The sequence below is a fragment of the Oncorhynchus mykiss genome, chromosome 2, assembly GCF_013265735.2.
Source record: "Oncorhynchus mykiss isolate Arlee chromosome 2, USDA_OmykA_1.1, whole genome shotgun sequence".
NCBI classification, from domain to species: Eukaryota; Metazoa; Chordata; class Actinopteri; order Salmoniformes; family Salmonidae; genus Oncorhynchus; species Oncorhynchus mykiss.
Window position 1 is genome coordinate 57,717,462 of NC_048566.1, and position 25,759 is coordinate 57,743,220.

The 25,759-nt window shown below is 42.9% G+C and overlaps 1 protein-coding gene across 6 annotated transcripts in view; it reads left to right on the forward strand.

Moving 5' to 3' along the window:
• LOC110492500 (ATP-binding cassette, sub-family C (CFTR/MRP), member 8) overlaps nucleotides 1–25,759 on the forward strand; it is a 122,169-nt gene that overhangs the window by 50,235 nt on the left and 46,175 nt on the right. For 4 of the 6 annotated variants that reach the window (XM_036951582.1, XM_036951608.1, XM_036951597.1 and 1 more), the window contains 10 exons: nucleotides 2,469–2,633; nucleotides 3,678–3,833; nucleotides 9,793–9,927; nucleotides 11,657–11,819; nucleotides 14,905–14,945; nucleotides 15,809–15,954; nucleotides 21,205–21,316; nucleotides 21,657–21,824; nucleotides 21,958–22,030; nucleotides 22,256–22,361. In XM_036951582.1, the coding sequence (XP_036807477.1) occupies nucleotides 2,469–2,633; nucleotides 3,678–3,833; nucleotides 9,793–9,927; nucleotides 11,657–11,819; nucleotides 14,905–14,945; nucleotides 15,809–15,954; nucleotides 21,205–21,316; nucleotides 21,657–21,824; nucleotides 21,958–22,030; nucleotides 22,256–22,361 (1,265 nt within the window). The remainder of the gene's footprint in view (nucleotides 1–2,468; nucleotides 2,634–3,677; nucleotides 3,834–9,792; nucleotides 9,928–11,656; nucleotides 11,820–14,904; nucleotides 14,946–15,808; nucleotides 15,955–21,204; nucleotides 21,317–21,656; nucleotides 21,825–21,957; nucleotides 22,031–22,255; nucleotides 22,362–25,759) is intronic. The other 2 variants (XM_021566881.2, XM_021566911.2) reach the window with 1 other exon arrangement.

Genomic DNA, 25,759 nt, shown 5'->3' on the forward strand with positions numbered 1-25,759 from the left:
CTTCAGGTCATTTTCCATTTGGAAGACCCATTTGCGACCAAGCTTTAACAACTGATGTCTTAAGACGCTGCTTCAATATATCCACATAATTTTCCTGCCTCATGATGCCATCTATTTTGTGAAGTGCACCAGTCCCTCCTGCAGCAAAGCACCCCCACAACATGATGCTGCCACCCCCGTGCTTCATGGTTGGGATGGTGTTCTTCGGCTTGCAAGGCCCCCCTTTTCCTCCAAACATAACGATGGTCATTATGGCCAAACAGTTCTATTTTTGTTTCATCAGACCAGAGGACATTTCTCAAAAAAGTATGATCTTTGTTTTTGCAAACCGGAGTCTGGCTTTTTTGTGGTGGTTTTGGAGCAGTGGCTTCTTCCTTGCTGAGCGGCATTTCAGGTTATGTCACTATAGGGCTTGTTTTACTATGAATATAGATACTTTTGTACCTGTTTACTCCAGCATCTTCACAAGGTCCTTTACTGTGGTTTTGGGATTGATTTGCACTTTTCGCACTAAAGTACGTTCATCTCTAGGAGACAGAACGCGTCTCCTTCCTGAGTGGTATGACGGCTCCATGGTCCCATGGTGTTTATACTTGCGTACTATTGTTTATACAGTTGAACTTGGTACCTGCAGGCGTTTGGAAATTGCTCCCATGGATGAACCAAACTTGTGGAGGTCTACAATTTTCTTTCTAAGGTATTGCGATACAGTGAATTATAAATTAAATAATCTGTCTGTAAACAATTGTTGGAAAAAATTACTTATGTCATGCACAATGTAGATGTGCTAACCGACTTGCCAAAACTATAGTTTGTTAACAAGAAATTTGTGGAGTTGTTGAAAAATGAGTTTTAATGACTCCAACCTAAGTGTATGTAAACTTCCGATTTCAACTGGAGGTGCATGCACGCACGCACACACACACACACACACACTTGATCTCCCGTTTTTTTAAAAGGTCAGGTCCTCCAAAAGGAGGACACACTTATCCTCAAAGGTGAACTCCTCACTTGGAGCCAATTAATTATTCATGAGGTTAATGACTGGCGACCTCACCGTGCTGCTTTCTGTCTGTCGTTCTGTCTCAAACTCTCATATTCCACTCAGAGCAGACAGGAAATGGACGCATCTGTCAGATCTCCTCTCCTGCTGTAATAATAGATCCTCCGTTTGTTGTTTGAAAGTCACAGAGTTGCGTAATGGAACATTGCTGATTTGCCTCAGTAACAGTAGAAGTGTTCTGTAGCTACGTGTAGAAAGCAGAAGGTAAAGAAAAGGTATTTTATGATTTTGTCAGAGGTTACGAAACTGAATATCTAAAAGAGGAGCTGATTTGGAAACAGTGGGGTGGACCTGTTATCTGTAGACACTCATAGAAGGCAAACAGCGTTCTTTTCTGGCTCTGGCTCCATCTCGACATTGTGTTTGGGCCGAGGTTAGACTGAAATAGTCGCCCCTGGAAGAGATTACAGAGTGCTGTCGAGCTAAAAAATGATGCCATGAGACTGTAGGCTGACAAGAAAAGGAGGTGTAGTCAGCTATTGATAAATGCAATGGCTTGGAACTTCTCAATAACTTGTTGTGAATCCCTGCAATGGAGCGTCCAGATGTCCAGAGAGAAATGGAAAGCTGGAACTTGAAGGGCAGCGTACTCAACCAAAGTATTCATTTGCATTCAATTGACATACATTTAGGACAGGAGTTGACTGTGTACCATTAAATATTGCGAAATGTCTCTGTGTATGAGTGTGTGAAAGAGAGAGGGAAAGACGGCAAGAAAGAGAGAGAGAGAGACGGGGAAGAGGGAGAGAGTGTGAGAAAGAGACAAATTACATCTAAGCTAGAATGACGTATTACCTGTCCTAGTTTTAATGGCTCCTCAGAGATATGAGAACAAATATATCTTTCTCACCTGAGACCCTTGACTGCATAATCCAAGGCTAGGGACAGCACCTGAAGGATGACTTCTGTCATTGATTGAACATCCTTAAAATAGTGGATTTGATACAGTATGACCCCAACCTTGGTGTGATTCACTGGGAGAACTGAATGACTCTAAAGACATCCATCATCATTACAGTACAGCCAGAAAGAGGGTGAGTGGGCCAAGAATAGCTGGCATGATCAAGAGTCTTCGATAAGAAAGGTGCAGCGGATTACTTTTAAGTAGATCGTTCATTGATCATCTTAGGGAATGTCTGGGAGTTCTTTTTCTCAACGGGGTAGGAATTCATGTAATTTCCTTATAGAAAATCAAACCATTTTCCCCTCTGATGTACATATATATTCTCTTTGAGAGATTTTTGAACTTGTCATGACAGTCACAGTCAGACTCGCCGTATGTGTTTTCTTTGATCCGTTGCCCTCCCAGCAGGCAGCTGCTGTCTATGTGAGTAGGATATTGACTGGGTGGGGGGTGGGTACTGACTGACTGGGTCCATGTCTCTGTCTCTCGCTTTGCTTTCAGATAAAGCTGCTGGGGGTCTACTTTATCTCCTCTCAAGAGTTCTTGGCGAATGCATACGTGCTGGCCGTGCTGCTGTTCTTTGCCCTGATCCTGCAGAGAACCTTCCTCCAGGCCTCGTATTATGTGGCCATCGAGACGGGCATCAACTTACGAGGGGCTATACAGGTACTGTACTGTAGGCCTATGCACAGTAGGGACCACTACGCAAAAATGATCTCTGCAAACTTTCACATGTAACCCATAGGCCTACAGATGTCCATGGAGATTTGTGTGAAGACATTCTGCCCCTTATGCTTATTCTCATTCTCTATTACTTAGAAGCAGGGGATTGGTGTTACAAAAGCATCTGCAGTATCAATACATCAGTTTTGTTCTATATGCCTGTCTATGGTAGAAACCCAGCAGAGCTCCTAGAGAGTACGGTCATACATTGTCAATATATACAATGGCATACATGTAACTGCCGAAGTAAAATAAACATAAAAATAAAGCGTCTTAATGGGGCATATTGGGCCCCCCACGAGCCATCAGAACAGATCCAATGCGCCTTGGCAGTGTCTGGAGGGATGCGACTCCATTCTTCCACGAGGAATCCCATAATTTGGCGTTTTGTTGATGGTGGTGGATAACGCCGTCTCAGGCGCCGCTCCAGAATCTCCCGTAGGTGTTCAATTGGGTTGAGATCTGGTGACTGACTGACACACACACACACACACACACACACACACACTTTATTAAAACACCCTATGCTCCTTCGAGTCCCCTCTTTCAAAGTCACTGAAATCTCTTCTAGCCATGGTAGCCAAAATAATGGGCAATTGGGCATTTGTATACATGGCCCTAAGCATGATGAGATGTTAATTGGTTAATTAACTCAGGAATCACACCTGTTTGGAAGCACCTGTTTTAATCCCACATTTAGGGTAGACCATTGTTGTAAATAAGAATTTGTTCCTAACTGACTTGCCTAGTTAAATAAAAGTTAAAGACAAATACAAAAAATAATTGACTGAAGTGTTTCCTTTTATTTTCGCAGTTACTTGTAGATTGTCCATTATTTTGCCATTATTATACATACATGTATAGCAGGGGGGGGGGCTAAGAATGAGAGTAGCCAAACTACATTTATTGTTATAGTAAGGCGAGGTCCTCTGGTAACTATACTAGATCTGTTTCCCTATGATGTGTCTGACTGACTTCTCCTTCCAGACTAAGATCTACAACAAGATCATGCGGCTGTGCACCTCCAACATGTCCATGGGAGAACTGACAGTGGGACAGATCTGCAACCTGGTAGCCATAGATACCAACCAGCTCATGTGGTTCTTCTTCCTCTGTCCCAACCTGTGGGCCATGCCAGTCCAGGTAACACTATTCTGTTCTCCTGTACTTGGTTAGGTTCTATTCAGCTGTATTTCATTATATTCTATCTGGGTATATTCTGTTTGGTTCTTGTCTCCAGTATGCCCACCCAGACCCTCCCCTATAGGTTCAGGTTTTGCGGCCGGAGTCCCCACCTTGGGAGGGGGGTAATGTCACCTTCTGACCCTAGTTATTGTGTTAATTGTTTGTTTTAGTTGGTCAGGATGTGAGTTGGGTGGGCATTCTATGTTTTGTGTGTCTAGGTTGTTTTTCTGTGTTCGGCCTAGTATGGTTCTCAATCAGAGGCAGGTGTTGTTAGTTGTCTCTGATTGAGAATCATACTTAGGTAGCCTGGGTTTTCACTGTTGTTTTGTGGGTGATTGTTTCCGTGTCTGTGTTTTACACCACACGGTACTGTTTTAGGTTTTGGTTATTCACGTTACGTTTATTGTTTTTGTATGGAGTGTTCAATTTATGTGTTTAAATAAACAACCATGGACACTTGCCACGCCGCATATTGGTCCTCCGTTCCTTCTCGCCTCTCCTCTTCAGACAAAGAGGAGGAAAACCATTACATCAGCAACAACAATACCATGCACCCTCACTATCAAATCTGTTGTTTTTACAGTAACTTACCGTAACTTACCGTAAGTACCGTAAGTAAGTTACTGTAAATCAAGGTAAAGTATGTTTCCGTAAATTCCAAAGAAACTTTTGTTTAACAGTACATTACTGTAAAGTTTACTGATAATATACTGTATGTTTCTAAAAGCTATAACAAGAGCAAGGTATTGATAATCGTTTTTAGATAGAAAACAGCATGAGAAGATGTCCAACATGAAGAGATCAAAAGTGGGCCAAAATATGCTACAGAGAAGGCATTCTGTGGGCCTATAGAACATAATTGACAGCAGAATCTTGCCAGGATTATTTTTACAGTGTGGTCAAAAGGTTTTTGGAACTCTAAAAATACAGTACGGTACTGTATTCTGTCGGATGGACTTGCAGAATCATTCGTACTATATCAATTATTTCCCCGTCCACAAATCTTCCCACAATGTACCATAATTTACAGTATGCTGCAGTAAACTGTTTCACAGTATTTTACTGTTGATAATATCCAAAATTACAGTATAAATGACCGTTTTCCATTACAGTGTATTCTAGTATAATCTACAAAATCAAAGGCAGGATATGAGTCACAAGGGTAGAAAAGACAGATGGGCAGAAAAGAAGAAGCACAGCAGGAGAAGCCCTATGGATTTGAAATAAATGTATGGCATACTGTATATTAGAACAGTGTGACCTTCAGGTTTATGCTCCATGGCATGTATAATTAATATTAAGGAGTGATGATCTCTCATAGCCCATCTCTAAATCTATACATGGAAATGGAAGGAAGGTGTTTGGGGAAAACACACAAAAATATAAACGTAACATGTAAAGTGTTGGTCCCATGTTTCATGAGCTGAAATAAAAGATCCCAGAAATGTTCTATATGCACAAAAAGCTTATTTCGCTCAAATTTTGTGCACAAATTTGTTTACATCCCTGTTAGTGAGCATTTCTCTTTTGCCAAGATAATACATCCATCCATCTGACAGGTGTGGCATATCAAGAAGCTGATTAAACAGCATGATCATTACACAGGTGCACCTTGTGCTGGGGACAACTAAAGGCCACTCTAAAATGTGCAGTTATGTCACACAACGCAATGCTACAGATGTCTCAAGTTTTGAGGGACTGTGCAATTGGCATGCTGACTGCAGGACTGTCCACCAGAGCTGTTGCCAGAGAATTGAATGTTCATTTCTCTACCATAAGCCCCCTCCAACATCGTTTTAGAGAATTTGGCAGTACATCTGACCGACCTCACAACCACAGGTCACGTGTAACCACACAAGCCCAGGACCTCCACATCCGGCTTCTTCACCTGCAGGATCATCTTAGACCAGCCACCCGGACAACTGATGAAACGGTGGGTTTGCACAATCAAAGAATTTCTGCACAAACTGTCAGAAACCGTCTAAGGGAAGCTCATCTGCGTTGTTTGGTGTCGTAACCGACTTCAGTTGGAAAATTCTCACCTTCGATGGCTCTTCACGGATGAATCCCGGTTTCAACTGTACCAGGCAGATGGTATGGGTGAGCAGTTTGCTGATGTCAACTTTGTGAACAAATCAAATTTCACAGATGTATATCTTACAGTGAAATGCATACTTACAAGCCATTAACCCACAATGCAGTTCAAGAAATAGAGTTCAGAAAATATTTACTAAATAAACTAAAGTAAAAAATAAAATGAAAAGTAACACAATAAAATTACATAAAAATAACGAGGTACTGAGCCAATGTACAGTGAGGGAAAAAAAGTATTTGATCCCCTGCTGATTTTGTACGTTTGCCCACTGACAAAGAAATGATCAGATTATAATTTTAATGGTAGGTTTATTTTAACAGTGCGAGACAGAATAACAACAAAAAAATCCTGAAAAACGCATGTCAAAAATGTTGTAAATTGATTTGCATTTTAATGAGGGAAATAAGTATTTGACCCCTCTCAATCTGAAAGATTTCTCTTTCTCTTTCGACACTCATAAAGGGAGTGCTCCTAATCTCAGTTTGTTACCTGTATAAAAAACACCTGTCCACAGAAACAAGATCTCACCTCTCAGATGCAAGATCTCACCTCGTGGGGCAGCAATGATCGTGAGGAAGGTGAGGGATCAGCCCAGAACTACACGGCAGGACCTGGTCAATGACCTGAAGAGAGCTGGGACCACAGTCTCAATGAAAACCATTAGTAACACACTACGCCGTCATGGATTAAAATCCTGCAGCGCACGAAAGGTCCCCCTGCTCAAGCCAGCGCATGTCCAGGCCCGTCTGAAGTTTGCCAATGACCATTTGGATGATCCAGAGGAGGAATGGGAGAAGGCCATGTGGTCTGATGAGACCAAAATATAGCTTTTTGGTCTAAACTCCACTCGCCGTGCTTTGAGGAAGAAGGATGAGTACAACCCCAAGAACACCATCCCAACCGTGAAGCATGGAGGTGGAAACATCATTCTTGGGGATGCTTTTCTGCAAAGGGGACAGGGCGACTGCACCGTATTGAGGGGAAGATGGATGGAGCCATGTATCGCGAGATCTTGGCCAACAACCTCCTTCCCTCAGTAAGAGCATTGAAGATGGGTCGTGGCTGGGTCTTCCAGCATGACAACGACCCGAAAACACACAGCCAGGGCAACTAAGGAGTGGCTCCGTAAGAAGCATCTCAAGGTCCTGGAGTGGCCTAGCCAGTCTCCAGACCTGAACCCAATAGAAAATCTTTGGAGGGAGCTGAAAGTCTGTATTGCCCAGCGACAGCCCCGAAACCTGAAGGATCTGGAGAAGGTCTGTATGGAGGAGTGGGCCAAAATCCCTGCTGCAGTGTGTGCAAACATGGTCAAGAACTACAGGAAATGTATGATCTCTGTAATTGCAAACAAAGGTTTCTGTACCAAATATTAAGTTCTGCTTTTCTGATGTATCAAATACTTATGTCATGCAATAAAATGCAAATTAATTACTTAAAAATCATACAATGTGATTTTCTGGATTGCTGTTTTAGATTCTGTCTCTCACAGTTGAAGTGTACCTATGATAAAAATTACAGACCTCTACATGCTTTGTAAGTCGAAAAACCTGCAAAATCGGCAATGTGTCAAATACTTGTTCTCCCCACTGTAGGTGTTCCTTTTGTCCAGGTGGGAAAGGGCAGTGTGGAGTGTGATTGAGATTGCATCATCTGTGAATCTGTTGGGCCGGTATGCGAATTGTAGTGGGTCTAGGGTTCCCGGGATGATGGTGTTGATGTGACCCATGACCCGCCTTTCAAAGCGCTTCATGGCTACCGACATGAGTGCTACGGGGCAGTAGTCATTTAGGCAGGATACCTTTGCATTCTTTGGCACAGGGACTATGGTCGTCTGCTTGAAACATGTTGGTATTACAGACTCGGTCAGGGAGAGGATGAAAATATCAGTGAAGACACTTGCCAGTTGGTCCACACATGCTCTGAGTACACGCCCTGGTAATCCATCTGGCCCAGCGGCATTGTGAATGTTGACCTGTTTAAAGTTCTTTCTCACATCGGCTACGGCGAGCATGATCACACAGTCGTCTGAAACAGCTGGTGTTCTCATGCATGCTTAAGTGTTGTTTGCCTCGAAGCCAGCATGAAAGGCATTTAGCTCGTCTGGTAGGCTCGCGTCACTGGGCAGATCGTGGCTGGGTTTCCCTTTGTAGTCCGTAAAAATGTGCAAGCCCTGCCACATCCGAGCTGGTGAACTAGGATTCAATTTTAGTCCTGTCTTGACGGTTTGTTTGAGGGCATAGCGGGATTTCTTATAAGCGTGCGGATTAGTGTCCTACTCCTTGAAAGCGGCAGCTCTGACCTTTAGCTCGGTGCGGATGTTGCCTGTAATCCATGGCTTCTGGTTGAGATATGTACGTACTGTCACTGTGGGGACGACGTCGCCGATGCACTTGTTGATGAAGCCGGTGACTGAGTTGGTATAGTCCTCAATGCCTTTGGATGAATCATGGAACATATTCCAGTCTGTGCTAGCAAAACAGTCCTGTAGCATACTGTAGTATCTGACCACAATATAATCACTTCCATATTGAGTGAGTCACTGGTACTTCCTGCTTTAGTTTTTGCTTGTAAGCAAGAATCAGGAGGATTATGAATTATGGTCAGATTTGCCAAATGGAGAGTGAAGGGGTGGTGGTGGGGTAATGGAATGGGCAGGCATAAGCTAATGACAATGAACACAATTGCATTTTATCAATGGCATTTTATCAATGGCAATTTGAATGCACTAAGAGCATGTTTGGGATGCTCTGGATCGACGTGTACGACAGTGTTCCATTTTCCATCAATATGCAGCAAGTTCACACAGCCATTGAAGAGGAGTGGGCGCTCAGAGCCCAAACCAGCCAAAAGAAATATCCGCCATGTTGCGCAGTCAACATTAGTCAGAAATAGCATTATAAATATTCACTTACCTTTGATGATCTTCATCAGAATTCACTCCCAGGAATCCCAGTTCCACAATAAATGTTTGATTTGTTCGATAAAGTTCATAATTTATGTCCATAAACCACCTCCTTTTGTTAGGGTGTTTGGTAAAGAAAACGAAACGCACGTGCAACTTCCAGCGGAAAGGTCGGACGAAAATTCCCAAAATGTATATTACTGGTCGTAGAAACGTATCAAATGAGGTATAGAATCAATTTTTAGGATGTTTTTATCATAAATGTTCAATAATGTTCCAACCTGAGAATTCCATTGTCTGTAGAAAAGCAATGGAATGGGAGCTACCTCTCATGTGAATGCGTGTGACTGAGCTCGTGGCTGCTGGCAGACCTCTGACTCATTCCGCTCTCATTCAGCCCCCCTTCATAGTAGAAGCATCAAACAATGTTCTAAAGACGGTTGACATCTAGTGGAAGCCTTAGGAAGTGCAACATAACCAATATCACTGTATCTTCAATAGGGGCTGAGTTGAAAAACTACAAACCTCAGGTTTTTGTCTGCTATATGAGTTCTGTTATACACAGACATCATTCAAACATTTTTAGAAACGTCAGAGTGTTTTCTATCAAATACTACTAATAATATGCATATATTAGCATCTGGGGCTGAGTAGGAGGCAGATTACTCTGGGCACGCTTTTTATCCAAAAGTGAAAATGCTGCCCCCTTATCCCAATGAAGTTAATGGCATATTGAGTTTGTGTGTGCACTTGCGTGTGTGTGACTATGTGAAAGTCAGAGAGAGAGAGAGAAGCTGTGATTCACTCACGTTCCACTAACTTGCATGTCCAATCAGATGTGCAATCTAATATTTTCCCTTATCTCAACATTTCCCAAGGTTGAACATGGCCCAAACAACATTCTGCATTGTATTCTCCAGATCATTGTGGGGGTTATTCTGCTCTACTACCTCCTGGGGATCAGTGCTTTGATTGGGGCCACAGTCATTGCTGTACTGGCCCCTGTCCAGTACTTTGTGGCCACCAAGCTGTCCCAAGCACAGAAGAGCACCCTGGTGAGTGATACAGTGCCTTCAGGAAAGTATTCAGACCCCTTGACTTTTTCCCCAAACTTTGGTATATTACAGCCTTGTTCGAAAATGGATTAATTAAAAATCCTCAGCAATCTGCACACAATATCCCAAAATGATGAAGCGAAAACTTTTTTTCAAATGTATAAAAACAGAAATACCTTATGGTACATAAGTATTCAGATCCTTTGCTATGAGACCCGAAATTGAGCCCAGGTGCATCCTGTTATCATTCATCATCCTTGAAATGTTTCTAGATTGGAGTCCACCTGTGGTAAATCCAATTGATTGGAGATGATTTGGAAAGGCACACACCTGTCTATATAAGGTCCCACAGTTGACAGTGCATGTCAGAGCAAAGACCAAGCCATGAGGTCGAAGGAATTGCCCATAGAGCTCTGAGACAGGATTGTGTCAAGGCACAGATCTGGGGAAGGCTACCAAAAAATGTCTGCAGCATTGAAGGTCCCCAAGAACACAGTGGCCTCCATCATTCTTAAATGGAAGAATTCTGGAACCACCAAGACTCTTCCTAGAGCTGGCCGCCTGGCCAAACTGAGCAATCGGGGGGAAAGGGCCTTGATCCCCATCCAACCTGACAGAGCTTGACAGGATCTGCTGAGAATAATGGAAGAAACTCCCCAAATACAGGTGTGTCAAGCTTATAGCGTCATACCCAAGAAAACTTGATGCTGTAATCACTGTCAAAGGTGCTTCAACAAAGAACTGATTAAAGGGTCTGATTACTTATGTAAATGTGATATTTAAAAATAAAACATTTTTATAAATTTTTATAAATTAGCTTTGTCATTATGTGTGTAGATTGATGAGGAGGGGGTGGGACCAATTTAATCCATTGTAGAATAAGGCTGTAAAGTAACAAAATATGGAAAAAGTCAAGTGGTCTGAATACTTTCCGAATGCACTATAAATGCCATTTAGCTGACACTTTTATCCAAAGCGATTTACAGTCATGGCCAGAGATGGGCAGTATTTACATTAAATTGCTCCTATTACTTTGTAACTACACAGTAATAACTGTAGTAACAACATAGTAGTTACGTGGGTATTACCATGTAATTACATGGTAATAAGGTTGATGTTTCAACACGTTTTCACATCTTGGCAAACAGTCTGGGTATGTTTTGATTTTATCTTCCTCGTGGGAGAGATTACAGTATATGTCATGATACTTCTAAATGATGTGTGGTCCTTTTACAGTGTACACACACACACAAACACACACACACACACACCCTCAGAACCCTTGGATAACCTTGATAATAACAAAATGGATTGTTAAGGTAAAAAAAAAAATTTCAACCATAATCTCTTCATTAATCACGTAACATGTCTTTCTGCTTTGTCTCTCCAAATACACTGCTCATTTCTATAATACCATGCTACTATAATACAGTGCGTATCTCACTGGCTTTATTGTCTGAGATGAAATACTGCATCTTTCATGGCAATCATATTGTTCTGACATACTTGTGTGTACTATGGTATAGGACTACTCTGTTTGTCTGTGTTATGATACTGTACACGAGTACTCCAGTCATTCATTCAATCAATCAATCAATCACATTTATTTAGCAGATGTCACAAAGTGCTTATACAGAAACCCAGACAAAAACAGCAAGCAATGCAGATGTTTGCGTGTATTTTGGTATAGAAATACTCCAGTCATTCAGATGTGTGTATCATCCTAAAGGAGTACTCCAGTGAGCGGTTAAAGAAGACTAATGAGCTGCTGCGAGGCATCAAGCTGCTGAAACTGTACGCCTGGGAACACATCTTCTGTCACAGTGTGGAGGAGACCAGGGGCAAGGAGCTCACCAGCCTACAGGCCTTCGCCCTGTACACATCCATATCTAGTAGGTTACCTTACCTCCCTCTACACATCCATATCTAGTAGGTTACCTTACCTCCCTCTACACATCCATATCTAGTAGGTTTCCTTACCTCCCTCTACACATCCATATCTAGTAGGTTACCTTACCTCCCTCTACACATCCATATCTAGTAGGTTACCTTACCTCCCTCTACACATCCACATCTAGTAGGTTACCTTACCTCCCTCTACACATCCATATCTAGTAGGTTACCTTACCTCCCTCTACACATCCATATCTAGTAGGTTACCTTACCTCCCTCTACACATCCATATCTAGTAGGTTACCTTACCTCCCTCTACACATCCACATCTAGTAGGTTACCTTACCTCTCTCTACACATCCATATCTAGTAGGTCACCTTACCTCCCTCTACACATCCACATCTAGTAGGTTACTTTACCTCCCTCTACACATCTATAGGTTACTTTACCTCCCTCTACACATCCATATCTAGTAGGTTACCTTACCTCCTTCTTCACATCCATATCTAGTAGGTTACCTTACCTCCCTCTACACATCCACATCTAGTAGGTTACCTTACCTCCCTCTACACATCTATATCTAGTAGGTTACCTTACCTCCCTCTACACATCTATATCTAGTAGGTTACCTTACCTCCCTCTACACATCCATATCTAGTAGGTTACCTTACCTCTCTCTACACATCCATATCTAGTAGGTTACCTTACCTCCCTCTACACATCCACATCTAGTAGGTTACCTTACCTCTCTCTACACATCCATATTTTACCTCCCTCTACACATCCATATCTAGTAGGTTACCTTACCTCCCTCTACACAGCCATATCTAGTAGGTTACCTTACCTCCCTCTACGCATCCATATCTAGTAGGTTACCTTACCTCCCTCTACACATCCATATCTAGTAGGTTACCTTACCTCCCTCTACACATCCATATCTAGTAGGTTACCTTACCTCCCTCTACACATCCATATATAGTAGGTTACCTTGCCTCCCTCTACACATCCATATCTAGTAGGTTACCTTACCTCCCTCTACACATCCACATCTAGTAGGTTACCTTACCTCCCTCTACACATCCATATCTAGTAGGTTACCTTACCTCCCTCTACACATCTATATCTAGTAGGTTACCTTACCTCCCTCTACACATCCACATCTAGTAGGTTACCTTACCTCTCTCTACACATCCATATTTGACCTCCCTCTACACATCCATATCTAGTAGGTTACCTTACCTCCCTCTACACATCCACATCTAGTAGGTTACCTTACCTCTCTCTACACATCCATATTTTACCTCCCTCTACACATCCATATCTAGTAGGTTACCTTACCTCCCTCTACACAGCCATATCTAGTAGGTTACCTTACCTCCCTCTACACATCCATATCTAGTAGGTTACCTTACCTCCCTCTACACATCCATATCTAGTAGGTTACCTTACCTCCCTCTACACATCCATATCTAGTAGGTTACCTTACCTCCCTCTACACATCCATATCTAGTAGGTTACCTTACCTCCCTCTACACGTCCATATCTAGTAGGTTACCGTACCTCCCTCTACACATCCATATCTAGTAGGTTACCTTACCTCCCTCTTCACATCCATATCTAGTAGGTTACCTTACCTCCCTCCACATCCATATCTAGTAGGTTACCTTACCTCCCTCTACACATCCATATCTAGTAGGTTACCTTACCTCTCTCTACACATCCATATTTTACCTCCCTCTACACATCCATATCTAGTAGGTTACTTTACCTCCCTCTACACATCCATATCTAGTAGGTTACCTTACCTCCCTCTACATGTCCATATCTAGTAGGTTACCTTACCTCCCTCTACACGTCCATATCTAGTAGGTTACCTTAACTCCCTCTACACATCCATATCTAGTAGGTCACCTTACCTCCCTCTACACATCCATATCTAGTAGGTTACCTTAACTCCCTCTACACATCCATATCTAGTAGGTTACCTTACCTCCCTCTACACATCCATATCTAGTAGGTCACCTTACCTCCCTCTACACATCCATATCTAGTAGGTCACTTAGCCTTTACTTTACCCCCACCGCAATACAAAAGGAGGGCTCACAATTTTAACCAATCCCTGCATAAATGGTTCAATCAGGCCACATGCCAACAAATGTTTCTCCCATCAGCAAATTTTTGTGAAAAATTTGACAAAAATCTGCATTTTGCTTGTTTGCATCATCTACCTTCACTTAAACCACGGCAAAGGTTCTGCCTGCAAACTTTGGTTTTGAAACCCGACGTTCTGAGATGTCTGCCTACAGGCTATGGAAAGAGTTAGACTTTTCATGCTTGGCCCCCCCTACCCGAACGCTGGATTTTTTTTGGGAGAGTTGTCTGTCTGAAGAGGATCCTCCCTGAAACAATTTGTTTTCGAAGAAATGTCCAAAAGAATCTGAAATCCTCCCCAGATGTAGTGCTGTCGCTCTAGGTCTGGGATTTCCAAGACTACTAGCTATCACTAGTTAACAGGAGACTACTAGCTATAACTAGTTAACAGGAGACTACTAGCTATCACTAGCTAACAGGGAAGAACTTACAATACATACATGGCTCCTAGTCTCCCATGCATTGGCTACTTTCTGTCACGAACACTAAACTGAAACTAAATAATGTAAAAACCAAATAGAAATGTTTTTACCAAACTAAAACTGAATAAAAGCTAGTAAATCAAGTCGGAAAAATATCTTAAACTGAATATAAATAATTTATACTGAGTCCCATGTTTCATGAGCCGAAATAAAACATCCCAGAAATTGTCCATACAGACAAAAAGCTTATCTCTCAAATTTTGTGCTCACATTTTTTTTACATTTCTGTTAGTGAGCATTTCTCCTTTGCCAAGATAATCCATCCACCTGACAGGTGTGGCATATCAAGAATATGATTAAACAGCATGATAATTACACTGGTGCACCTTGTGCTGGGTCCTTGAGAGACACTGCGTCTTAAGTATTCTCACTCTCTGGAACAAACTGTCTGTACAGTATCTGAACCACATTGTCATGTATCTAATGTTGTCTGTGTCTCCTCTTTCTCAGTATTCATGAATGCAGCCATCCCTATCGCTGCTGTCCTGACTGTGAGTATTAATTCCACTCATAAATGCCTATTCATATCTGATAGGTGGCATGCATAATACTGTCTACAGACTACCCCAATATCTGTCCTCCCTCACCATAGAACAGCATGTTCTAACCACCATTTCACCTTTAAAAATAAGCTGCATACTGTACACTGGTCTGGGTATTGTTTTCAGTGGATGGGCTTTTACAGAGAACAGAATCCCTTTTCCCGAGTGAAGGGCACAAGCCAGACCAGTCCAGACTAGAGTGGTATCACGCAGAACACAGTCAGGCAGACTGGCATGTTATGGCTTTCTAGAGGATGACCAGTGACATTTCACAGGGACACTGGAGTTTTTTTTACATAGCCACTGTAAATCCCAGTTATATTTATGGCAGAGGTAGAGAGAGAGGTAGAGAGAGAGGTAGAGAGAGAGGTAGAGAGAGAGGTAGAGAGAGAGGTAGAGAGAGGTAGAGAGAGAGGTAGAGAGAGAGGTAGAGAGAGAGGTAGAGAGAGAGGTAGAGAGAGAGGTAGAGAGAGAGAGAGTTTTGGAGACTGTAATTTGCTTATCTATCTCTCATTGATTAGCCCTAAAGTGGAAATGCTCAACTTCACCACAAACTAACTGAATGGCAAAAGTATTTAAATTAGTCAGTCTTTCTGAAGGATATTTATTCATTCAGGGCCAAATCCTGTATTGGATGCGAGCACAGGTCAGACTATAGCACACGGCGCCCATTGACGTTAATGCAAGATTTATGTCAAAGTTTGAGTTGCTCACTTGCATCTTGAGTCAGGATTCAGACCTCACTCACAGTATCTTTGCTGGTTACTGGAGTGATATTAATATTTTTCTATCCTCCCGCCATCTTCCTGTAGACGTTTGTGGTCCATGTGCACATCTCTGAGGAGGCTGACCTGTCACCTGCTGTGGCCTTCGCATCCTTATCCCTGTTTCACATCCTGGTCACTCCTCTCTTCCTGCTCTCCAGCGTGGTGCGATCCACAGTCAAGGCCCTGGTCAGGTGAGCTGTGTATCATGGACACACACTTACAGGCTAGTGGTAGGTAAGTTACTGTGTTTCACATTGCAGTACACCTACTGTAATTTTAAGTACAGCCTCAAAGCAAGAACTGTGTAATGACACACAGTACAATACCATATAATTTACTGTATTATACTGTAAAAAATGTAATGCTACTGTAAACATAATGAATGACATTCATTGAGGGGAGGGGTTTGTATTGTACTGTAATTACAGGTGCAAGCAGGATGGTTACTAGGTAATGTGATTACACATTACAGCAAATCAATTAATATTTGGTGTTTTATATCACTTTGCACTTCTAGAAGCCTTAACAAATGTTTCCAAACTGGCAGTGACTACAAGGCAAAACAGACCAAAAAACCATTGAAAGTTTAAGACTTGCTGTTTCTCCAATTTGTCCCCTATACATTTTGAATTGATTGGGCACTACTAAATTGGTACAGCACTCTCACTAACGGATGCAACAAATATAGCCTCTTGCAAGGCATGCCTCACAATATGTTAATGAGACAGAAACAACAATGCCATGCACCCACTAGTGGTCAAAAGGTTATAGGTGCTTCAAAAATACAGTAGGGTACTGTATTCTGTGGGATGGAATTACAATACACTGTAAGAAATGTAACTTGTTTTTACAGTAACTTACTGGCAGCTAGTTTCCTGTAAGTTACTATAAAAAAAGTACAGTATGTTACCATACATTCAAAATAAAGTGCTTTCTTTACAGTAATGTACTATTAAAGGAAGGTATTTACAGTGTACCATTCAAAATACAGCAATTATATCCATGCCCACACAATTTTCCCACAATGCACCATCATTTACAGTATTCTGCAGTAAAACATTTCACAGTATTTTACTGTTTAGAATACCCAAAATGATTGTATAAATGACAGTTTTACGTTGATGTTAAGCTGAATTCATGTCAGATTTACCAAAATAAAGTGTAATTGAGGTGAAGCTAAATTGAAGTCAATCACTGAAACACCTGTCCGTTTCTGTCATTAACATTGACTTCTTCTAAATTGACAATTTGATTAACTGCTGTAATTGTGTTGTCATAAAGCTACCCGTCACCCTTCTACCCTATTCCTCACAGACCATTACCCATCCTATCATACATAACAGCATAACGACTGCTTCGAACATCATAAACATATGTAGTGCATTCGGAATGTTACGTTACAGCCTTCTTCTAAAATGGGTTAAATAGTCCCCCCCCATCAATCTACACGCCACTCCATAATGACAAAGCAAAAAAATGTTTTTTTTCTTTACAAAGCAATAATCATTTTTTAGAAAATAGTGCATACATTGTGTGTGTGTGTGTGTGTGTGTGTGTGTGTGTGTGTGTGTGTGTGTGTGTGTATATATATTTAAAGAAAATGAAATATCACATTTACATAAGTATTTGGGCCCTTTACTCAGTACTTTGTTGAATCACCTTTGGCAGCGATTACAGCCTCAAGTCTTCTTTGGTATGACGCTACAAGCTTGGCACACCTGTATTTGGGGATGTTCTCCCATTGTTCTATGCAGATCCTCTCAAGCTCTGTCAGGTTGGATGGGGAGCTCTCCAGGGATGTTCAATCGGGTCAAGTCTAGGCTCTGGCTAGGCCACTGAAGGACATTCGGAGACTTGTTCCGAAGCCACTCCTGCGTGGTCTTGTCTGTGTGCTTAGGGTCGTTGTCCTGTTGGACGTGAACCTTTGCTCCAGTCTGAGGTCCTGAGTGCTCTGGAGCAGGTTTTCATCAAGGTTCTCTCTGTACTTTGCTCCGTTCATCTTTCCCTCGAGCCTGACTACTCTCCCAGTCCCTGCCGCTGAAAAACATCCCCACAGCATGATGCTGCCACCACCATGCTTCACCGTAGGGATTCTGCCAGGTTTCCTCCAGACGTGACGCTTGGCATCCAGGCCAAATAATTCAATCTTGGTTTCATCAGACCAGAGAATCTTGTTTCTTTTGGCAAACTCCAAGCAGGCTGTCATGTGCCTTTTACTGGGGAGTGGCTTCCGTCTGCCCACTCTACCATAAAGGCGTGGTTGGTGGAGTGCTGCAGAGATGGTTGTCCTTCTGGAAGGTTCTCCCATCTCCACAGAGGAACTCTGGAGCTCAGTCAGAGTGACCATCAGGTTCTTGGTCACCTCCCTGACCAAGGCCCTTCTCCCCCGATTTCTCAGTTTGGCCTGGTGGCCAGCTCTAGGAAGACTCTTGGTGGTTCCAAATTTCTTCCATTTAATAATGATGGAGGCCAGTATGTTCTTGGGGACCTTCAATGCTGCAGAAATGTTTTGGTACCCTTCCCCAGATCTGTGCCTTGACACAATCCTGTCTCAGAGCTCTATGGGCAATTCCTTCGACCTCATGGTTTGGTTTTTGCTCTGACATGCACTGTCAACTGTGGGACCTTATATAGATAGGTGTGTCCCTTTCCAAGTCATGTCCAATCAATTGAATGTACCACAGGTGGACTCCAATCATGTTGTAGAAACATCTCAAGGATGATCAATGGAAACAGGATGCACCTGAGCTCAATTTCGAGTCTCATAGCAAAGAGTCTGGATACTTATGTAAATAAGGGATTTCTGTTTTGTATTTTTTCTAAATTTGCTATAATTTCTAAAAAAAACACTTTTCGCTTTGTCGTTACTGGGTTTTGTGGGTAGATTGAGGATTTGTTTTTAAATCAATTTTAGAATAAGGCTATAACGTAACAAAATATGGGGGGTCTGAATACTTTCTGAATCTATACAGTACATGCTGTATTCCGGTCTGTACCGAGAGTAGGCGTGTTTCATTTTTTTATTTGAACCTTTAACTAGGAAAGTCAGTTAACAACAAATTCTTATCTACCATGTGAACGATGCAACCCTATGAGCAAAAAGACATTGAAAATGCGTATTTCTGGTTGAAAATGTGTATTTCTGGTTGAAAATATTCTTTCAACGTCTTGTGTTCACCGGGAAGCAATCACCCATTTTGTCATTCTAGCCACTGCTTTCACATGTGTTTACCATCATCTACATGTAAGTGTTTTAGATTTGGTATCTTGGCCTAGTTGAAGTAGTAGGGCTCTACATCATGTATAGTGTATAGAGAGGCATCATACAGAGTGGGGGGATTGAGTCGGGGGGTTGCTTTGCATCCTGAGAGGATGAATGGAAGTCTCGAGAAAATCAATGGGGTCGAGCTGATCTCTGGTAAATGGAGGCTGTACGTGTATCCTAATGCTGTCGAACCAGTGACGGAGAAATTGCTAACCGCTAGTAAGGAACCGCTAGTTCCTTACTCAATGACATGCAATGACTTGCACTGAATCACAGCCATAGAGATCCTATCGTTATTCATCTCTATGGTGACAACAGGTTGGATGTGATGCTGTATCTCAGGGGTAACCTAAGTGTGTTCCGTTTATGGTCAAAATGACCTTATGATCCCTGTAACAGCCTGGTATTGACCTAGCCGTCGATAGTACCATCTGCTTGCTGCCATTCTGCAGTGGAGCTAGAGCATATGCTGCCTGCTCTACTCTACTGCACCGGCTTTGGTTCAAGAGAGATCGTCACACACAATACAGTCTATTATGGATTACAAAGGAAGACCAAAACGTGATCTGCCCAACGGTGCCTCACTAGCAGATGAACGCAATGCATTTTATGCATCTTTTGACAACAACAACATCGAGCCGGGTGTGAGGGCCGTCACCGACCCAGAGGACTGGGTGATCTCGCTCTCTGAGGCCGAGGTGAAAAGGGTCTTTAATCAGGTCAACACCTGCAAGGCCGCATTATGGTTATGGCACACATTAACTCTACCATCCCAGCCACCCTTGACCCACTCCAATATGCATGCCGCCCCAACAGATCCATAGATTACGCAATCTCAATTGCCCTCCACACTGCCCTCACCGGCCTAGATGAGAGGAATACCTATGTGAGAATGCTGTTCATTGACTCCAGCTCAGCGTAGTCAATTATCCCCTCATCACCAAGCTTAGGACTCTGGGTCTAAACCCCTCCCTCTGCAACTGGATCCTGGATTTCCTGATGGGCCGCCCCCAGGTGGTGATGGTAGGCAACATTACCTCCACCGCTCTGACCCTTAACACGGGGGCCCCATAGGGGTGGGTGCTTAGTCCCCCATTGTACTCCATGTTCACCCACGACTGTGTGGCCACGCACGACTCCAACACCATTATCAAGTTCGCTGACGACACGACGGTGGCAGGCCTGATCACCGGCGAAGATGTGTCAGCGTACAGGGAGGAGGTCAGTGACCTGGCAGTGTGGTGCTGGAACAACAACCTCTCCCTCAACGTCAGTAAGAGCAAGGAGCTGATCATGGAGTACAAGAAACGGGGGTCGAGCACGCCTCCATCCACATCGATGGAGCGGCAGTGGAGCTGGTTGACCGTTTCATGTTGCTCAGTGTCCAAATCACTAAAGACTTAGTGGTCCAAACACACACGCACGGTCATGTTGAAGGCGCGACAGTGCCTCTTCCCCCTCAGGAGGTTGAAAAAGTTTGGCATGGGTCCTCAAATCCTGGAAAGGTTCCACAGCTGTACCATTGAGAGCATATCGACTGGCTGCATCACTGCTTGGTATGGCAACAGCACCGCCCTCGATCACATGGTGCTACAGAGTGTTGTGCAGACAACCCAGTACATCGCTGGGGCCGAGCTCCCTGCCATCCAGGACCTGTATATCAGCGGTGTGAAAAGAAGGCCCGGAAAATTGGCAAAGACCCCAAGCCTCAGCTTCAGCTTACTGAGTCATATTCCACAAAATGTATGGTCCAATAAGAACTCTCCAAATGAATGATGCGGTGTGTGGCTCGTTGAATAGCCTGGAGTGTAGGAGTATGTCACAGCTGACTGAATCTCATTTACTGGTAGATGTACAGCAAGGCCTGTATTGTATTCCAAGCTCATACTCATCATCATGGCTTAGTTTATTCCAGATGTACTGAAGCGGGTAGCTGAAGGAACATAAGAAAACGGAATAGCTCTTTACTTGATTCATTTCAGATAGTCTGGAGACTTGCTTTAGGAAATGAAACCTTTTCACTTCTCCATTTTTAACATTCTTTGATCAGGTGATTCTACCAAGAGAGTTACCTGTGCATTTTAAATGTGTTGTGCCCTATCCCATCTTCAATGTAACCCACTCTGGAATGTGAAAATGTGAAATGGATCTGTGGCGTCCCCTGTGCTCTCTTCAGTGCCCAGAAGCTGAGTGAGTTCTTCAGTAGTGATGAGATTGGAGACGAGCAGGAGCCCAACGCTACCATGCCCGCTGGCCCCAGCAACCACAACAGCAAGTACCAGGCTGTGGTGAGTAGGGACCACACAAACACATGAACACATTTGAACGTATCCACACACACACACACACACACACACACACACACACACACACACACACACACACACACACACACACACACACTTGCATACACAAACACACACACACACACAAGTACACAGCGCTCCCACGAAGAGACTTTCCTGCCCCCGGAAATTCTTACACACTCAACCACTCACTCGCAGGCAGAGTGCACTTCAATGAATTATTAACTGTTTCTCTTCACTCTGTATGTTCTATCCTCCTTCCTCCACCTCACTTACACTCACCACCCACCACCTCCACCACTACTCTCTGTGGTGTCCATAGTTGTCCTTTAAAAAGCCTAAGCCATGGCCTGTTCCCTCCCTGCGCCCCTCCCAGCCCCTGAAGGTGGTGAACAGGAAGAGGCCCCCCAGGGAAGACTGCTGGAACAACTACAGCCAGAAGGGAGGCGACCCGCCCCCCCAGGAGAGGGACCAAGAGCTCTGCTTCAGGGTGAGTGGGAGGTAGCAGGACTCGATAGACGTTAAATCTGTCGTTCAGTCTCATCGGTGTGCTGCCAGGGAGCCTCTCCTGGTCTGACTGCTTGACATCCAGTGTTTGACATTTTTTTATTTTTTATCTCCAGATAACCAGCGGATATTTCACCTGGACAGATGGACCTCCCACCCTGTCTAACGTAGACATCAAGGTTCCGTTCGGTAAGACTCTGATCCTGGAGGAAGGTTAAGTACCATGGTATTCATACGCTATCAGAGGAACCACTCGAAGAACTACTCGAGGAACCACTCGAGGAATCACTCGAGGAACCACTCGAGGAACCACTACTACTCCCTCCTGCTGTCCCTCCATCTCTCTCTATCTATCTTTCTCTCTAATCACTCTATTTTCCACTCATGTCTTCTCTGTGTGTGTGTCTCTCTCAGGTCAGCTGACTATGATCGTGGGCCAGGTGGGTTGTGGGAAGTCGTCCCTGCTGCTGGCAGCTCTGGGAGAGATGCAGAGAGTCTCTGGGACTGTCACCTGGAACAGGTAAGGCTGAATGAAATTACTATTCACACCGCAGACGTCACAGATAGATGGATGGACGGACTGACAGACAGACAACTATGTACTAGTAGGATGGACATACTAAACCGTTTCTCAAGCATCTTTCTCATCCAAATCAAAGAAAAGGACTATTGAACTACAGTATAGGTTTGTGTGACCTGAGCTTGGATGATGTACATTCTAAAGGTCAAAGATTAGAGGTGAAAGGTGTGTTGACTCCACAGAGAGCCAGGTAGCTGCAGTCAACAGAAGACTGGCTGTTTACCTCTCTCAGCTATATAAAATGCTCTACAGCACCGATTCTCTTGTAATGAGTCTGTCTGGGGAAGAGAATGTGTTTGTTTTATGTGTTTGGGATGGGGAGATAAATACTGCATCTCTCAGGGCCATTTAATTAACATCAATATACCACTGCCTGACTCTGCTACTTCTCCCTCCTCCAAGTCATCCAACTAATAGGATTTCGCTGATTTACTGGCCGCTTAAAGAGCTTTTGGCACAAATTGTCCTCATGTCAAATGCGGTGTAGCTTTAAGAGAAACTGAAGTAAGTCATGGAAACTACGCTCTCTCTCGATCTGTGTTGCTCACCCAAGGTGTAGGGATATGTGTGAGTCAGGAGTTTATGGAGTGATGCTTGCTCAGTCATTTGTATGTGGTCCCACAAGTCTCACTGAGATACTCTGAAGACCAACGTATCAAACTAAAATACAAAATAATTTAGCTAAATATTGTATTTACATAAGATACAGGTATATTGAGGTATTTTGTCGTTTCGAAATAAAAAAACACATTTTCATGTTCAAATCAAATACACATGTTTAGCAGATGTTATTGCGGGTGTAGTTAAATACTTGTGTTTCTAGCTTCAACAGTGCAGTAATTACTAACAATTCACAACAATACACACAATCTAAAAGTAGCAGAATGGAATTAAGGAATATATCAATATTAGGATGAGCAATGTTGGAGTGGCATAGACTAAAATACAGTAGAATAGAATACAGTATATACATATGAGATGAGTAAAGCAAAAATTGTAGTTCAGGCTGGTGAAATGCAAATGTCAAATACTCTAAAGTAATTGAAGTACAAAATTTAAAATACATTTAACCGAAATAATGCCCGTCTCTGCTCAGATCCTCCCATCTAAGGAAAGATTAAAAAAGCCACACTGTAGGCAGGGAAGGAGGGAGACTAAGGGGGAGAATTAAAGGGATGACATAGAGTTCTAAGTGGGCCAGAGAGATGGCACAGGGGAGAAATTGAATGAAATAATAAGGTCTTGAGCCTTGGTGTTAATGTGTAAGTATCTACATTGAGTTTGTACTCAGGCTTTGGCTTTGTGACTGGCCACCTGTCCATGGTCAGACTACTCTCTGTCTCTTCATAAAGATCAGATACCGTGTTAGATTGTCCCCCTGCCAGCCAAACACACCCTCTCTGGTCCTCATGCCAGGGACAAGCTGGCACGTCCTCAGATACTGGAGCCCATCCTACACCCTGGCGGCTGGCGCCATCCCACACACTTATCATATAAACAGAGTTAGACAAAGGCTATTTAGGCTGAGCCCTCATAAAGGATTTAATGTGATGTTTAGAGTGGAACGTTACTGTGGTGGGGATCAGGGGTTGGCTAATGTCCTGAGCTTCCTGTGGACAGTTTGACTTTGAACTGTTGGGTCAGATCTTTTTGTGGGATGTTGTTTTCCAGCATAGTCATCATCATCATCCTTGTCGTCATCATCGTCATCATTATCATCATGTGTAATGTTTTTAATCAGCAGCATCATTGTTGTCATCATCAAAGTCACCGTAATTTGCGATAGCACAGCATAACCTTTGTTAAACACATTTTCAGGAGGCCTCTTCAGATTGATATTTTGGCCACCCGTGAGAGTAAATGTCATTCATGTTCATCATGTCATGTTTGTACACTGCATACAAAAATGTCCTTCATTATTTTTGCACATTATTATATAACAAACAAAGAACCACCAGTCAGGATGATACAGACAGCTCAAAAGATATGCTTAGATATGCAGAAAGATATACAGATTTTTGTCATAGAATTAAGCATAATGATTATGGCTCTAGATTGCAGGAAAAAGCTGTTTCAGGTGTTTAAAAATTTAATTGAATTGAATTTAAAACTTAAGGACAAGGTGCCTAGGCCCAGCAGTAAAGTTTTATTTTCTTCTTTTTTTCCCTTCTTTTTTTTAAAAACCTTGAGGCAAGAAGGCTTCAAACTCACTGCCGTCATAGCCCTCAAACTTCGGCCTAAATGCCTTAGTGGACTGCACCACCAGTCAGTGATAGTAACTGTTATACAATACAGCTATTTGACAAGACCACTATCAACTTTTTTTACGCTTTAGTTACGAATAAAAATATTTATTCGTAAAATCACATGGTTGTATGTGAAACGATGCCAATATATTAGCACACCACTTTTTAGACCAAGTCAAGGGTAACAAATTAAACCTTGAGGTTTTAGAACCTCCAACTGGTAACCAAGTTGATCTGTTTAACAAATGCGATTGGATGGTGGCTCTACAGTGTGATGTCCCCGATAGGTTGATTCGTATTTTTTTAATCAGATATAATTATGTGCTCAGCTGGTTGTACTCAGCATAGTGGCTAATTGTGCCAGGTTGGCCTATGAGAAAAGCTAGCAGCTAGCCCTTTTAGACCACAGATCTAATCCTCTGTGTAAGCAAAAGTTTACGAGTATGGTCCCATCCATTACACCCATTTAAATCAAAACAGTAGCTAAGACTCTGTCGTTGTGATCTTACGACACCTCCTATGTTATCTCCAATTAATTGTTTTGACAGTTGTTTCCTTTAACTGGCACCAACAAAGGGGTGTTTATGATAATGCGTGGATTAGTCTCCAACAAGGACTCTTGTCAGTAGTGTGTTTGTTTGGTTTGACCTGGCAGCACTTCTCCCTACTGTCATCACTGACTTTACGCCATGCCACATCCCCTCCCCCTCGACCTTACCCTCACCCCTGTGTAGTAATCCCCGTGAACCCCCGTAGAGGGGTCCCCTCGTGTTCCAAGTAGGGACACCGCACATACTCAGAGAGGTTGGGATGATGACTTCTAGTAATCGCTCGTAACAGTTCGCAAGATGAGTTCTGGGTTCTCAGAATAGAATAGAAAAGTTGACTAAAATGGTGTAACTGGTTGATATTGACTGTTGTTCAGTACATGTCCAGTTTTTCATCAGATATGTCTAATCTTAGATTAGTTGTCAAGCCTGCGGCATTGGCGAAACGGGTAGAGGTTTGTTTTCCTCCCGGGTTTCTGGGTGTTTGTGTGAGTTAAAGAGCCGGGCGAAAGAGACTTTCATTTGGACTGAGAAAGTGGCGTCT